Source organism: Desarmillaria tabescens (genome assembly GCF_030435595.1).
Source record: "Desarmillaria tabescens strain CCBAS 213 chromosome Unknown EV420scaffold_40, whole genome shotgun sequence".
NCBI lineage: Eukaryota > Fungi > Basidiomycota > Agaricomycetes > Agaricales > Physalacriaceae > Desarmillaria > Desarmillaria tabescens.
The window spans coordinates 316,433-329,460 of NW_026848339.1; the positions used below are offsets into that span (position 1 = coordinate 316,433).

Consider the following 13,028-nt stretch of genomic DNA (forward strand, 5'->3'; position numbering starts at 1 on the left):
AAGATATGATGGTGGTGCTCGCTAGCGCGGATAGTGATCTGGATAGCAACGACGAGTCGAATATAAACACGGACAGTGACATCGACGAGCCAGGCACGGACACGGACAGTGTCAAACATAGCGAGTTGATCACGGAGAGCGATAGCGACGAACTACATACCTTGGAGGAATGTCGGACTGTATATCACTGTATGAACGAACGGTAGTAGATAGAATCCTCATCTTTGTTGCTGTTATCAGACATTATTGGATAGACATTATACAGATTCATACTTGCTGACGAGGAAGTCCAATGTAAATGCTCTCTCAAACTTCTACAAATATCCCCAATCCAGCGATGCACGCACTCCGCGTTGTTCGCAGATCGCTTCAAGCTTCCTCCGGCTCACTGGATCCCAAGGAGCATCATATCCCAAAGGACGTGGGTACGGACGACCAACGCCAGGAGGATCGTACTTGTCCCTGTACGTAGTGAGCTTCGACACACTAAGCTTCTTCAGCTTTGGCCAATACCCGTCGATGAGATTTATCAACACATCCGGAGGATCGTGGCACTCCAGGATCTTTAACGATTCGAGCGGAGAGCGAACGAAAGGCATCAGGAGCGCCTTGAGCTCCTTATCAGCTTCGGGGCCAAACTCGATATCGACAATAGTGAGCGAGGTCAATACCGGGAAGACCGAGTTGCGAGGAATGGTGAGGGATATCGTCCCAATGTTGAGACTCTTCAGGATGGAGGAAGATTGCTTGAGCAAGGTAACGATACACTGGTTCCATGCGCACAACGAGTCGCCATGATTCATATGCTTTTCGGCGGCGAAAATGTCTCCGGTGAATCCGATCTTGATACGCTTGAAACTGCGTCCATCAAATGCCTGTCTGAACCACTTCACACGAGGACACCACTGTACAGGGAGCTCGATGCTTTTCAGGAGAGGCATCCCTTGCAAGAAGGGAGGATAACTCAGATCATACGGTTCATCCGTTCCGTCGAGGTCGAGAGAGAGGGCGCGTAGAGAAGGAAATTTGGCGGCCGCTAAACCTGCTGTGGCGTCTTCCAAACAAAATCCGCTCAATGACAATGAGCGAAGTTGTTCAGGAAGGCTTCGCAATACCGAATTGAAGGCATTAACGACTTCTGACGACAAAGGCATTGGATCAGCGGGGGCCCGTTCAACGGCCGCTGGGACGGTAACACCATGGTTGTTCACACTTCTTGGGGTTGGATGGATGTCAAGGCGGAGAGATCGAAGGGATTTAAGTTCCTTCGTCGAAAGAAGGAACAAGTAGAGCATGCTGAGTAGATCGTAACCTGCTAAGTTGTCGATGGGGAAAAGCACGAGGTCGAGGTGGACGATGTGTCGGGCGCCCTGGAAGGGAAGCACCTCAAGGAAAGGCCTCACGTCACGTATATCATGACAACGGATGGTGTGGTAAAGGCGCCAAAGGAAAACATCGCGAAAACGTTTGCAAACGGAGCAGAGGGCACTAATCCCTATCTTTGTGTTGATGTAATGACTTTCTTCTCGTACCTCTGGCGACAGTACTTGTTCGAGGACTTCGTTTGGAAGGGCTAATATGTATGCGTCGCCTGTATGAGGATTGTCAGTAAGCCATACTAAGGTGGCGTAAAAGTTGGATACTGACTTGGCTGGAGGGTAGCCATGTTTGCTGAAGGGGATCATCGAAACTGACAAGAACCGATTCTTATAAGCATCGTCAATAACAAATACCAGACACAAAGGATTCGACTTACATTGTACTGTGATCCTCCTTTCATCGCATTTTTTTCGGAACACTTGTATTTCCCACTTCCCCTGGTAGTAACTCGACCGTGTCAGGGCAAGGGGAGGCCATCCGTGTTCAGAAGTTGATGTTTGGACAAAGCGACACCTGCACAGCTACGTCGCTATCACCGACGGCTGTACCTTTGTTCACACCAAATAGGCCTGTCAAGTATCTCAGATTATGGTCCGGGAACGAGATCCTTTGTGTCGCACCTGGGTTCGGCCGCGTGTACTTGTTCCACATTATGCTTGAAGCCAGGTCTTGTGGCCAGTCCCGCAGTCGCTGGCTTGAGTTGCAGGATCATAAGGCATGCCACCCCGCAGACTCGTCATCCAAATAAAACGCAATTTTCAAAGTAAAATTGGACGGCTTTCCCTTGATAATGTCAATGGGTCGTTGCGGTGCTCTTGCGCTCTATATAATGCAGTCAGAATTGGAAGACCGTGATGAAGTAGGAGAAACGCACCTCGTATCCTTGCATTCTCTTTATATGCACTTGTACGTGCCCTCGGCTGCCTTCGGCATATATCTTGGGCCGATAAGAGGAAAGAGGATCTAGACGCCGTTATATTACAAAACACGACCTGGGACAGAAAACGTACCGTTTCTTGTCAAGTTGTGCCCTCTCTGCTATTCGCATGATGAATGATACGGCAGCCCATCCTGGCGATAAAAGAGGCGTTTGGCGACGAGAAACAGGTCTCCATGTCGGTATATGCTAGCCGACGCTCCGATGTAGGTCCAATACAGGGTACATAGGTATCACTCTCCGTTGGAGCGACGAGCTCCACGTCGCATACATAAGGAGCACTTTGGGCCCAGATGAAATAAAATCGCTCGAGAGAAAGGTTCTGCACAACGATTTTGCTCGGTAAGTGAAAACGATAGGAGATAAATGGCTTACCTTTCCCTCTTCGAAACGATAAAGGACTAGCTTGAATCTGCAAGAGCTTCAATGGGGCAGGAAGAGACCAATTCTAGGAAAGGTATCGAGTCGTCGCGGATGTGGAGGTCGAAGGCAAAGAGAGATCGTGACGGCGTGACATACCGTCTTCCGGTCTTTCCCTTCTACCACCACATCAGACCCCCGTCGTTGCTCTGTGCCTCGTCACCATCGTCGTCTACGACATTCTCTGATAATTTTTCCTAATGAAGAACTGCCAATGATGAGAGGACCAGCGAGACCACTGTCTCCAGTGCTCGTCATCAGCAATCCTGATGTAAAACATACCTAAAGGTTTGCTCGGAGTACTCATAGGCTTGCAGGCTTTGAAAAGTGAGTATTAAGGGTTTTTCATTAAAAGAAACTGAATGAAGCCTGTACAGTGTAGACACAGCTCGATGTTGGTACCCAACTACGACATATGCGCACGGGACATGAACATAACGGAAGGCTCTCCGTTATTGAGCCATCCGGGGACCATGGTGGCGATGAGGGGGGTCGGAATATGGAACGGACGAGGAAGTCCCGGAGGAACGATCCACCATGGGAGGGTAGGTTGAGGGTACGCGGGACCTGTCATCGCTGTCGCCAACCCCGATGAGCCACTGGACAGTGTATCTATGAATATGTTGTTCTGTTGTTCATCGCGAACAGCGTCGCGATGGCGGGTCTTGTCAACCTTGTTGCGCTTTATGAAGGAGACGATCCAGGCATCGAAGGCAGCGGGATCTCCGGGTGGAATGCGCCGTGGAACTCGTTTTCGCGCGTATCTCCACCCTGGATGCTGATAGGTGGTGTCGACGCTCTCTCGGAGAAAGATAGAGACGATCCAGGCATCGAAGGCGGCGGGGTCGGTGGGATGGCACCTCGCGATGAATACCCATGACTCGAGCCGTCGTAGTCGGGAGCCCGTTAAGTACGTTGAGGGGACTGAGTCGCTTCGAATGGACCATATCCTGTAGTGGCATAATTGTCCTGTTATGAGTGAGCTTCCCGTTTCTTGACGACTGTGTCAGCATGCTCACCAGGACTTTCTCAATGATGCGAAGGTCCAAGCCGTCTGCAGATGTTACTGCGTTCCCTGCCATTCCCTGCACCATCTCTATGGCTCCTGCCACTCCAACTCTGGCGACCTGCAAGTCGGTGAGTGTGGCTATTAGCATCACGAATACAATCGTACTCACCAGAGTGTAGATTCTCTCGGAGATGAGCATTTCGTCCTCTTCAATGTGATATGAGTTCATGTTCGCATTCATGTCGGAAGTTTTGAGAGTTCGAGTTCAACTTGTGGTGGCCGTGACGGATGACAAATTCCGAGCCCTGAACGCGTCTGTCCTTGTTTTTGTTTTTGGCTATCTAGAAGAAACGAGGTACGGTGATCCCCTACTGCATCTAATACAGTGAGCTGAGTATCCTCTTCACAGTACATGGTTCTTCGAAGAGCATGTTTTCCCTTTGTAGTGGCGACGATGGCACTTGGGATGTGAACAGCGGAGGAAGCTGAGAAACGACCCTCCATGGAAGCTCGTCTTTCGGGTACGAAGGTCTTGTCATCGCTCTCGTCGGCCCAGATGGGCCGCATGGCAATGTATCTACAAATATATTGTTGGATGATTATCGCAAATGGCCTCGCGATGGTGGGCCTTTTCGGCTTGCACGATATGAAGGATCCGGGCGTCCGCGTCAAATGTCCCACGTGCTGGTAAGAACAAAAACTCCATAATTCAAAAAAATTTCAAAAATCAGCAACCAGACATGAATACTACGCAATTCCTGCCACCTCGTGGTCCTGTTCTGTGAGATTCCGTTCCGGCAGACCTTCCTCCATGTCCAACGTTGCACGCAAGGACAAGTTGTTTCCAACATCTATTCGGGGCTACTATCCTGGCTGATGGAATGATTTCTGAACTCAAGCGACGACACTGCGCTTCTTGATTCACCCCAGTTATCGTCTGGGCGCGCATACCCTGCTGCAACACGGCCGACTAGAATTGTGGGCACAATTCCCTGAGAAAGGGCATTTTAGTAAATTTTGTGTTGGAAACGGATACGGGATGTAATTACCCTCGTCTCGGTGGCTATGGCATCCAGATAATACCCAATCTGCTCATTGCGAACTTGAAACACCAACAGAACGATGATTACGGCAGAGTGAAGAGAGGCGGAGTCCACAATGACCTCTATTGTTTTGTGATACCTGCGGATCCCTGTGGCGATTCCACAAATTTTGAGGATACGGTACACGATGAAGATTGTGCACCAAAGCAAGGTACCCAAACCGAGCGAAGAATAAAAAACATCCCAATTGACAGAGCTGAGATCGTAAAGGATCGATGGCAGCGGGTTGATTCCCAACCAGCTAATACATAATACAGTCATCCTACTGACTGAGTTTTTAATGAGGAATTCAAGACAAAATCGTATCAGTGTATAATGGAGAATTACTAATAGAGACTTACCGACTCTCAGAATGGTGCAAATGGTCGGAACTAGTACGACACGCCAAGACCGTCCCCACACAGTCCAGCAGCGCCAAATCTAGATTATTGTAAGTGAATTATTTAATAATACACATAAAAAGGAGAAGGTCATACCAGAGAGGTGTCAAGAAGGATAGAGCTCAAGCAAGCTATAAATCCCTGGAGGATGGAAATCGGCACAGATATTTCGGTGAGATATGTCGTCCAGAAAGCTTTGCCCATTCATGATGAATGATTGAATCAAATATATCCAGGTGCTGACAGCGTCGACAGTTGCGAAAATATATAGAAGCAAGATGACGACTACGAGGATATAAGCTGCTTGACCCCGTAGACGTGTTTTGCTTTGAACTACACATGTATAATCGCAAATCAGAAGGAGTAAGACCGATAGATGCAGAAGATATAAACCAATGGTCCACAAGGTCATTACCAGAAGTTAGAACCCCGGTGAAGAATCCTAGGAAATGAGTTGATGTGCAGACAATCTATTATAACCAGATGGTATACCATGCAATAACGCAAAGAGGATCGTGCTATTTAGTCGTATGTCCAGCGCTTGATATATGGACTTGAGCTCGCTGTTGGTTAACTCTGGGATAGCAGACTCGGTATCAGTCCTAGTGAACATCAAGGCCTCCAGGAGGGAAAAAGAAAGAATCGTCCCTATTTTGACCGAGCCTTTGTCGCTTTATACTGGGCTGGACATGGGAAAAAATCTCTTCAAGACGAATGTCAAAGCTGAAATCAATGCATTGCTGCGTCGCCGAAGGAAGGCCAATGCTAATAAAATACCTGGCAGCTTGAGATACCCCGGACCGATGGAAGTACGCTTCCTATGAGGTGTCGACTCGAAAGGAACATAGTACTAGGATCCCAGGTATTAAAAACCTTCAACATTTGATGGAAGATAGAGTGGATTGAGGCTTCCAAGAAAGCAAAAGGTATGGATATGATGCTGATGGGTACAAATGTATCTTGGCCACGACAGTCGGATAGCCTGCGTGCTGATGTCACGGTCATCATAGCATCGAGTACATCGCATTTCATGATCCAGACGACTCGTTGACGCCCGAGATGGGCTGAAGGAAATGGCAATTATTGTATAAGAATGCTATTCATGACCCGCTACCGTCGACGGAGCCCTCCGTCTTATCGCGCCCATCATCTGCAATGTCTTCAGCGCTTCGACGAGAAATTTCATGACCAACCATGAACATAGCCAAGACTGTCTACATTGGCCCCGTCATTCCTGTGATATATACCTTCCGGTTTTCCAACCATCCCCTCCTCCAAGCCCTCTTCTAAGTCGGGTGTTACGTGTAAGGTCGCAAATATGAGCAAGGAGTCTAGCACGTCCCAGTTGACAATGTTCTTGAAGTATAAGGCCCGGGGTGGTATATCTTCGATAGATGTGAAACTCGAGTAATGAACGCAGCTCAGTTAAAGCCTTGATATGATCAGTATGCCAAGATATTCTCATTCCATTGACGGTCAATGGTCATTAAGCATGCATTCGTGATGCATCGCAACTCGTACTTCAGATCTTCACACACGGAACTAAGTCAGCGGCGACAACCTGAAGAAGATCGGTTTTGCACTTCGGTAGACTTAGGTCACTGAATGAGGTGTAGGACATGCGTAGTATCTTTTCGGGATTTACGAGTGGGAGTGTAGTTATGTTTTGGCGTTGACTTCAATATCAGAACCTACAAGTGATACACAGCAAGCCCAATCCATTTCTGTGATAGGGCTGACTACACATGGTAAGCGCTCTACAAAAATAATTGTACATGTCCGAGTCAATATAAGCCTCACGCTGCCTAGTAATAGACGTTCCAGTATGAAGAACTGTAATACACCCAATCGTCGACCCAGTCATCCTCACAGTCGTCCTCCCAGGTGGTGATGTCGGCGGCCTCCTCGAAGAGGGCGCAGATAAATTGTTCGGCCGCTTCCTCAAGCGTATAGATTAGAACGAAAGACCTTCGCCAATAAACAGTCAAAAGAAGACGAGCTTCAGATACACACCTTGGCAAGAGTTGCAATTGTCGTGGGCCAAGCAAAGGTCCTTGCAGTCTGCGTAGTAATAGGTAAAGAGATACCCTAGATCATGAAAGAAGACACGCGTACCAATCTCATAGGTCACCTTGTCGACGTATCCGCAGGAGAATGGGTCACGTTTGCCGGGCTTCCAGCCTTTCCAGTCATACCTGTCGACGAACACAGGCTCCCAGGTGCACTTATTCAATAGGGCCATTGGGAGGGGCATTCGAATCTACAAACAGGCTGTACGGAGCTAATCAGAACCAGGAGAAGAGAAGCAGGAGGAATAACGTACGTCATCTAGGTAAGGACAATACTCTGGAACGTCTGTTGGACAATGCTTGTCCGTTCCTGGCCAGGTCCAAGACGGCTTCCATGGAGCGTAAGAACCATAGTAGTCCCTTCCTTAGATGGTGTTGTTTCCTGTTTCCGGCTGGCGGGCATTGATAGTGGCGGAGAGGCCGGGGACGACAAGGGCAGCAAGAGGGGCGAATGAGGTGAGTGAGAAGAGCATGATGACGAATGAGTTAAATGAAAACGAGTAGACAAAAGTGGGTAAACAAGGGCGGAGAGTTTGTCTGGAGAATGGACGCCTCTTTGCAGCCTCTTTATACACATTTGTATGTACTTACGACGATACACAGCTGAAGGGCGAAGCATTTAGAGTAAGACAAATCCCGACATGAGATCGGGAGGCATTCGGTAATGAAAAAGCAGGGCAACATTCATTTCAAGAGCTAAGCCTCAAAAGAATATTGCCTTGAGTGATGAAATCTAGGCTGGATGGAGAGCGCCAATGCAACCTGTGTTGTGAGGCGAGAAATGATACACCGCATATTCACGAGCCAAGGCCATTGATTCAATCACTTTGGCTCAGCGGTGGCCATTCCGTGAATTTGTCGATCGCTGTACAAGGTGAATTTTCCTGAAAAGAGAAAGATTGGCGACTTCCAAGCCACAGCGAACGGTTCTGTGTCTGAGATTAAGGCAATAGCCGCTGGCAGTTCGTACTGCATATGCAGATGCCGTGGCTCGTCGATTGAAAATAGCCGTAACACTTTGTTCGATGTACGCGTGTGATGTATATATGAGGGGATACTAACCAGTCCAAAGACAACAACTGGTTCTAAGATATGGAGCAGTAAGTAATGCGTACAATTATTGAGATTCGAAGGTCCCATCATCGCTGTTGTCAATATTGATGAGCCATTCGAAAGGGGAGCAACAAACAAGCCTCGCGACTAGAGACGCACAAATCACCAGGGGTCGGCCACCACCTGAACATACAGTAAAGAAATATTCAATTGTAGTAAGCATTACACCAAGAAGTCAGGCCATTTTAGCGAGCAATCTCTGGCATGAAACTTTTCAACGAGACAAGTTGGAGATCTGTCTCTGAATTATGCGAGTGGAACCTGAGGTTTCTGCAGTATTTCTTTCAGTTACGAGTCGAAATAAATCAAGCTGAACACGTACTTTGTGCAGTTGACGTTTGAAGCAAGGTCGACACTGCGCCACAGGATTAGACTCCGGGTCCATTACTGCGCTGTTTAATTGGCTGATGGCGAAAGAGAAGACCAGAAGGGCCACTCTCGAGGAAATATGGATATGAGACGGTCTTAATCGCATCTATCACTGTGGCGAGCCGGTCCAGGATATAATTCGAGCGCGGAAAATTTTTCATTGCTGCACCAAGCAATAATTTACACCAAACTAAGCGAGAACGATCAGTCTAAACACTTAATATTCGACGACGAAGGAGGTACTTTGACTGTGGCTTGCCGGGCGTCCAAAAACAAAACAAAGGCTCAGCCTTCAGAGCTCATGATTTGTAATTGGTCCAACATCCACAAAGTTACAAACACTCACCTGTAAACTTCAAATATGAACTCATCTCGTGAAATGGAGGAATGGGAGGTACCGGTGTCCGAGGTGCAAGATTGGACCTACACTTTGGTGAGTACGATCGTGTACGTTGAGGAGTCGCCACTGACCGCCACATCGCAGATCGACGTCTTCGGCTACGAAAACGTCGTATCTTTAAGGGAGAGCGCCCTGGAAACCTCGTTGAATGAGAGGGATGTGATGTTACTCGCCTGCGAAGGTGAGGTTTTGGTGAGTGCTTCGTTCAATTGCACAAACTGGGGTACTCATTGGTTGTAGAGGAATCATTCCACCATAACCGATCAATTTATAGCCTGGAGGAGTAATATTCCTATCGAACCGAACCACGAGCCGCCTACACATCCTTTTGGTTCGAATCGGCGCTTGCTTTCGATCTTGAATAATAAACCCAATGTCGCCACCGGGGTCCCAGACGATGCGCCGACTCTCAATACCAGCGAATACATCAGGTGGTACCTGTTAACCCTCCTGGGAAAATTCCGCTACGATGACAGGAAGGCTTCGGAAAAACGGGAGCTGTTCTGGCGCACCGTACAACACGATCCACATACCGAGCCTGACGACTGGGCGGACTTCATGCATAGCAGGAGGGACAACGAGATCCAGAACCATTGCGCCAGTCGCGATAGACTTACCAATACCATATACGATAATATGGCATTGGTCAGCCCATCGGGGTTCACAACGATGATGCCAAACCAGTCGTACCCGCCGCCTCAGCCTCACTACTGGCACCAGGCATACCAAGAAGCTTCTCCAATGTCACAGTCTCCATCTCTCGCTTTGCTTCTCGAATGATTCGGCCCTCCAAGCTCGCAGGCTCGCTCGAAATGTCGATGCATCCGCTGACCAACCGTAGAGGAAGGCTGTGGCAAGCAAGTAGTGAGGCAAAAGGTTATAGCTGCGATTTTATTCATTTTTTTTGCAACAATTATCATGGTAATGGATGCACCTTTAATATCGCTGGGACCACAAGCAAGACATCTCCTCGTCGGTAGGTATCGGGTGCAGCTACAAGAGCGCTACAAGAGCAGCCTTTTCCATGAGCGGCGGGGGTAATGAGCCTCGTAGGTGATACTTGTCGAAACCGATTCTCAAGAGAGTAAGAATTGCCAGCAGGGAGCTCGGTTGTCGTGGTGGAAGGAAGGAAAGAAACTCGGGCAATAGCTGAGTTTGCTGTCACGGTCACGGTCTTCCTCCCGACGGCCATGAATATAACCTCATTCCTCTTAACATTGTTACCGTTTTTTTTGCTGAACCTCCCTTCCAGAGTAGCTTGAGTGCTGTCTATGATGTCGAAGACCAAGGAAAGGTACGTTTCTACTAGCCGGCGTCGTTTCGTTGCTGACCGGCGAGAACATCCTGAATCCTGTAGTTCCGTCAGTTGTACGTCTTCTTTACTGGCCATTTTCGCGCTGGCGAGAATTCAAAGCGCATATATGCGGGCTTTGTGCCCAAGATATTGCTGTTCAAATGCTGGGTTGCGACTGGGCGTGTCGTTCGTACAGTCTCTATATTTTATCCTTGTTAACGCTTTCTTCAGGCTTCGACACAACGCCCCTGGTCAACTTGTTACAAATTCCTACTGGGAAAATCACTGTGTGGACTCGACGATGACCACAAAGGCGTCGACAAGCTTGGCAAAGTACAAGCTCAGTACTTGTGACTCGGCCTGAGATAACGAGCTCTTCATTCTCGGTAAACGCGTCTGTAATCCTCTATGCGATGTGCTGGACCCCGAGAAAGAAGTCAAGCAATGGAGGAGACCATCGTTGAGACAACTTCCCAGCGCGTTGTTGATTCAGTCATTCGACATCATGATTATCGATAATCGGCTGTTCAAACAACTTGGGCAGTTGGGCTGTGCTCACTGGCCGCTTACGCGCGTTCCTGGTGCCCCGCCGAACTCGTAATTGATGGTCCGTGATTAGTTATAATGCTCTTTCGAGTAGACCTAACATCTCATCTAGGAATTCGCATGGTATTGTGCTCTATACACACTCAAATACATTGGGACGCATGTCATGTTGTGCCCTGAGTGTCTGTGGCGACACCGTGATCTTGATGCTTTCCAGTCTAGCAACCCATGTTATAATCTCTGGTCGCGGTACGATGCTGGTTTTGTTTCGGACATCGTACTGATAGCTTGACCAGACGCAAAGCAAGGAGCTATGCACCTAATGTCCGAGATTCGCCACAAGATCTCACCGACATGGAAATGCTTAGCTGGAGGGCATATAAATGGAAATTGGTGCTGCTCAACTTCCGGCTGGGTGAGCATGGAATTTTTGCTGCGTCGCATTGCTGAAACACCATACCGAAAAATGCGACAAGGTCATGATCTCGAGGTATTCTTCTCAGCACTGCTTCGTCAAGGTTTCATTGCAGGACTGGTACAAATGCCTAAGCTTTGATTGAGTCAGTCGTCTTACGGGCTACATTTTTTTTATGGGAACTGACTATCCTAACTCATAGGTTTTCGTGGGCATAGATTCGCTTGCGGAGAATATTGGTTCTATCCAAAACACGTTGGGAGTTATATTTAGCTCGCTGTTCTTGCACTCGGCTGCCCATTAACAATCTATAGTTGACCATTATCAACTTAAATGTTCCTCCTCCTACAGAGACATCCTAATCTACAGCATGCGACGTGCCAAATGATTCAAAATCACACACATCGCCAAGTTTGAGCAATATCCTCCAGCTTCAACTCTGTCTATTGCCCTCCGAGCCCTCTTCTAAGTCTGTTACACGGGAAGATGTGTCCCATCCAGATCCAGCACCAATCTGGCTGTCGGTCTGTGAACTTGAGTGACTTCTGAATCGAAGGGACGACGTCGTCGTACTTTCGTTCCAGGAGTCATCTGGGTGTGCGTGCCCTGCTGCAACACGGCCGACCAAAATTGTAGGGATGATGCCCTAAGGGTTGTAGGGACGCCATTGTTAGGACAAGGAAAAAAGGTCGGAACGTATAAGACGTACTCTCATCGCAATTGCCAACACTTCGATGTAAGCTCCGACCCCCTCATTATGAACTTCAAACACCACCAGAATGACTATCACGACAGAGTAGATTGATGCGGATTCTACAAGCATCTCTATCACTCTCTGATATACGCGCATCATTGCAGCAGCAGCGCCCACTCTCAGAATGCGATAGACGATGAGAATCGTGCACCATAGCAGGGTCGCCAAGATGAGTGAGGAGTACAGTACGGCCCAATTAACAATATTCTCAAGGTATAACGTTCGTGGTGACGCATTCTCGATAGGTCCAAAAGTGGAGTAATAAGTTATGATCCCTCTGCTAGCTAGGTTTGCATTTAGTTCCAATGAACCATAAAATACTTAGAAAAGTTATGAACTCAAGACTTGCTTACCTATTGCTAAGGTGGTGCAAACAATCGGCACGAGCACAATGCGCCATGACCGACCCCAGACAATTCAACGACGCCATATCTAGAATTCATGAACAAAGGACTCCAAAAAACCAATATCGAATCCCTTGCCAAAGTAGCATCAGCAAGAACCGTGCTCAGAATCGCAGTCACCCCCATAGTTAATAAAATCGGAGTGCTAGTACGGCTAGAATTGAATGCCTCCCAAAAGTTTTTCCCGGTAGCGGCAAAACATGACAGAGCCTCTGCCCATGAGCAGTAAAGGTTGAACGTCGCTAAAACATACAAAGCCAGGATGATAAACACAAAAAAACGCGGCCTTCTATAATTCTGGCAGTTACTTCTTGAAGCTAGACATACTAATCAGAGAGATGAACATCAAAGGAAGCGAAAAGTATAGACCAACAGTCCACAAGGTGACAGCGACTACTCCAGTATGTATCCCTTCGAAAAAGGTAAATTCCCTGG

General features: G+C 48.0%; 6 protein-coding genes across 6 annotated transcripts; all 6 read right to left on the reverse strand.

Annotated features, from left to right (window-relative positions):
- Positions 1–314: 314 nt before the first annotated feature.
- Positions 315–1,666, reverse strand: EV420DRAFT_1647257 (uncharacterized protein; the record flags this gene model as incomplete). Its single annotated transcript, XM_060478021.1, has 2 exons — positions 315–1,591; positions 1,648–1,666. 2 exons carry the CDS (start codon positions 1,664–1,666, stop codon positions 315–317), a joined length of 1,296 nt encoding a protein of 431 aa, XP_060326693.1.
- A 1,477-nt stretch (positions 1,667–3,143) lies between these two features.
- Positions 3,144–3,987, reverse strand: EV420DRAFT_1647258 (uncharacterized protein; the record flags this gene model as incomplete). Its single annotated transcript, XM_060478022.1, has 3 exons — positions 3,144–3,687; positions 3,737–3,864; positions 3,916–3,987. The coding sequence occupies 3 exons, from the start codon at positions 3,985–3,987 to the stop codon at positions 3,144–3,146; spliced, it is 744 nt and encodes a 247-aa protein (XP_060326694.1).
- Positions 3,988–6,329: 2,342 nt separating this feature from the next.
- Positions 6,330–7,701, reverse strand: EV420DRAFT_1483390 (uncharacterized protein; the record flags this gene model as incomplete). Its single annotated transcript, XM_060469974.1, has 7 exons — positions 6,330–6,379; positions 6,477–6,614; positions 6,875–6,920; positions 7,074–7,197; positions 7,243–7,282; positions 7,345–7,489; positions 7,570–7,701. 7 exons carry the CDS (start codon positions 7,699–7,701, stop codon positions 6,330–6,332), a joined length of 675 nt encoding a protein of 224 aa, XP_060326695.1.
- Positions 7,702–9,181: 1,480 nt separating this feature from the next.
- EV420DRAFT_1566487 (uncharacterized protein) lies at positions 9,182–9,656 on the reverse strand. Its single transcript, XM_060474069.1, has 3 exons — positions 9,412–9,656; positions 9,254–9,361; positions 9,182–9,204 (listed from the first exon to the last, which is right to left on the reverse strand). Exon 1 carries the CDS (start codon positions 9,606–9,608, stop codon positions 9,444–9,446), a length of 165 nt encoding a protein of 54 aa, XP_060326696.1. The 5' UTR covers positions 9,609–9,656; the 3' UTR covers positions 9,182–9,204; positions 9,254–9,361; positions 9,412–9,443.
- A 179-nt stretch (positions 9,657–9,835) lies between these two features.
- EV420DRAFT_1566489 (uncharacterized protein) lies at positions 9,836–10,333 on the reverse strand. Its single transcript, XM_060474070.1, has one exon. The coding sequence runs from the start codon at positions 10,098–10,100 to the stop codon at positions 9,888–9,890; it is 213 nt and encodes a 70-aa protein (XP_060326697.1). The 5' UTR covers positions 10,101–10,333; the 3' UTR covers positions 9,836–9,887.
- A 1,470-nt stretch (positions 10,334–11,803) lies between these two features.
- Positions 11,804–12,752, reverse strand: EV420DRAFT_836893 (uncharacterized protein). The gene is made up of 4 exons (XM_060483662.1): positions 12,672–12,752; positions 12,543–12,621; positions 12,145–12,469; positions 11,804–12,081 (listed from the first exon to the last, which is right to left on the reverse strand). Exons 2-4 carry the CDS (start codon positions 12,617–12,619, stop codon positions 11,869–11,871), a joined length of 615 nt encoding a protein of 204 aa, XP_060326698.1. The 5' UTR covers positions 12,620–12,621; positions 12,672–12,752; the 3' UTR covers positions 11,804–11,868.
- Positions 12,753–13,028: the final 276 nt, after the last annotated feature.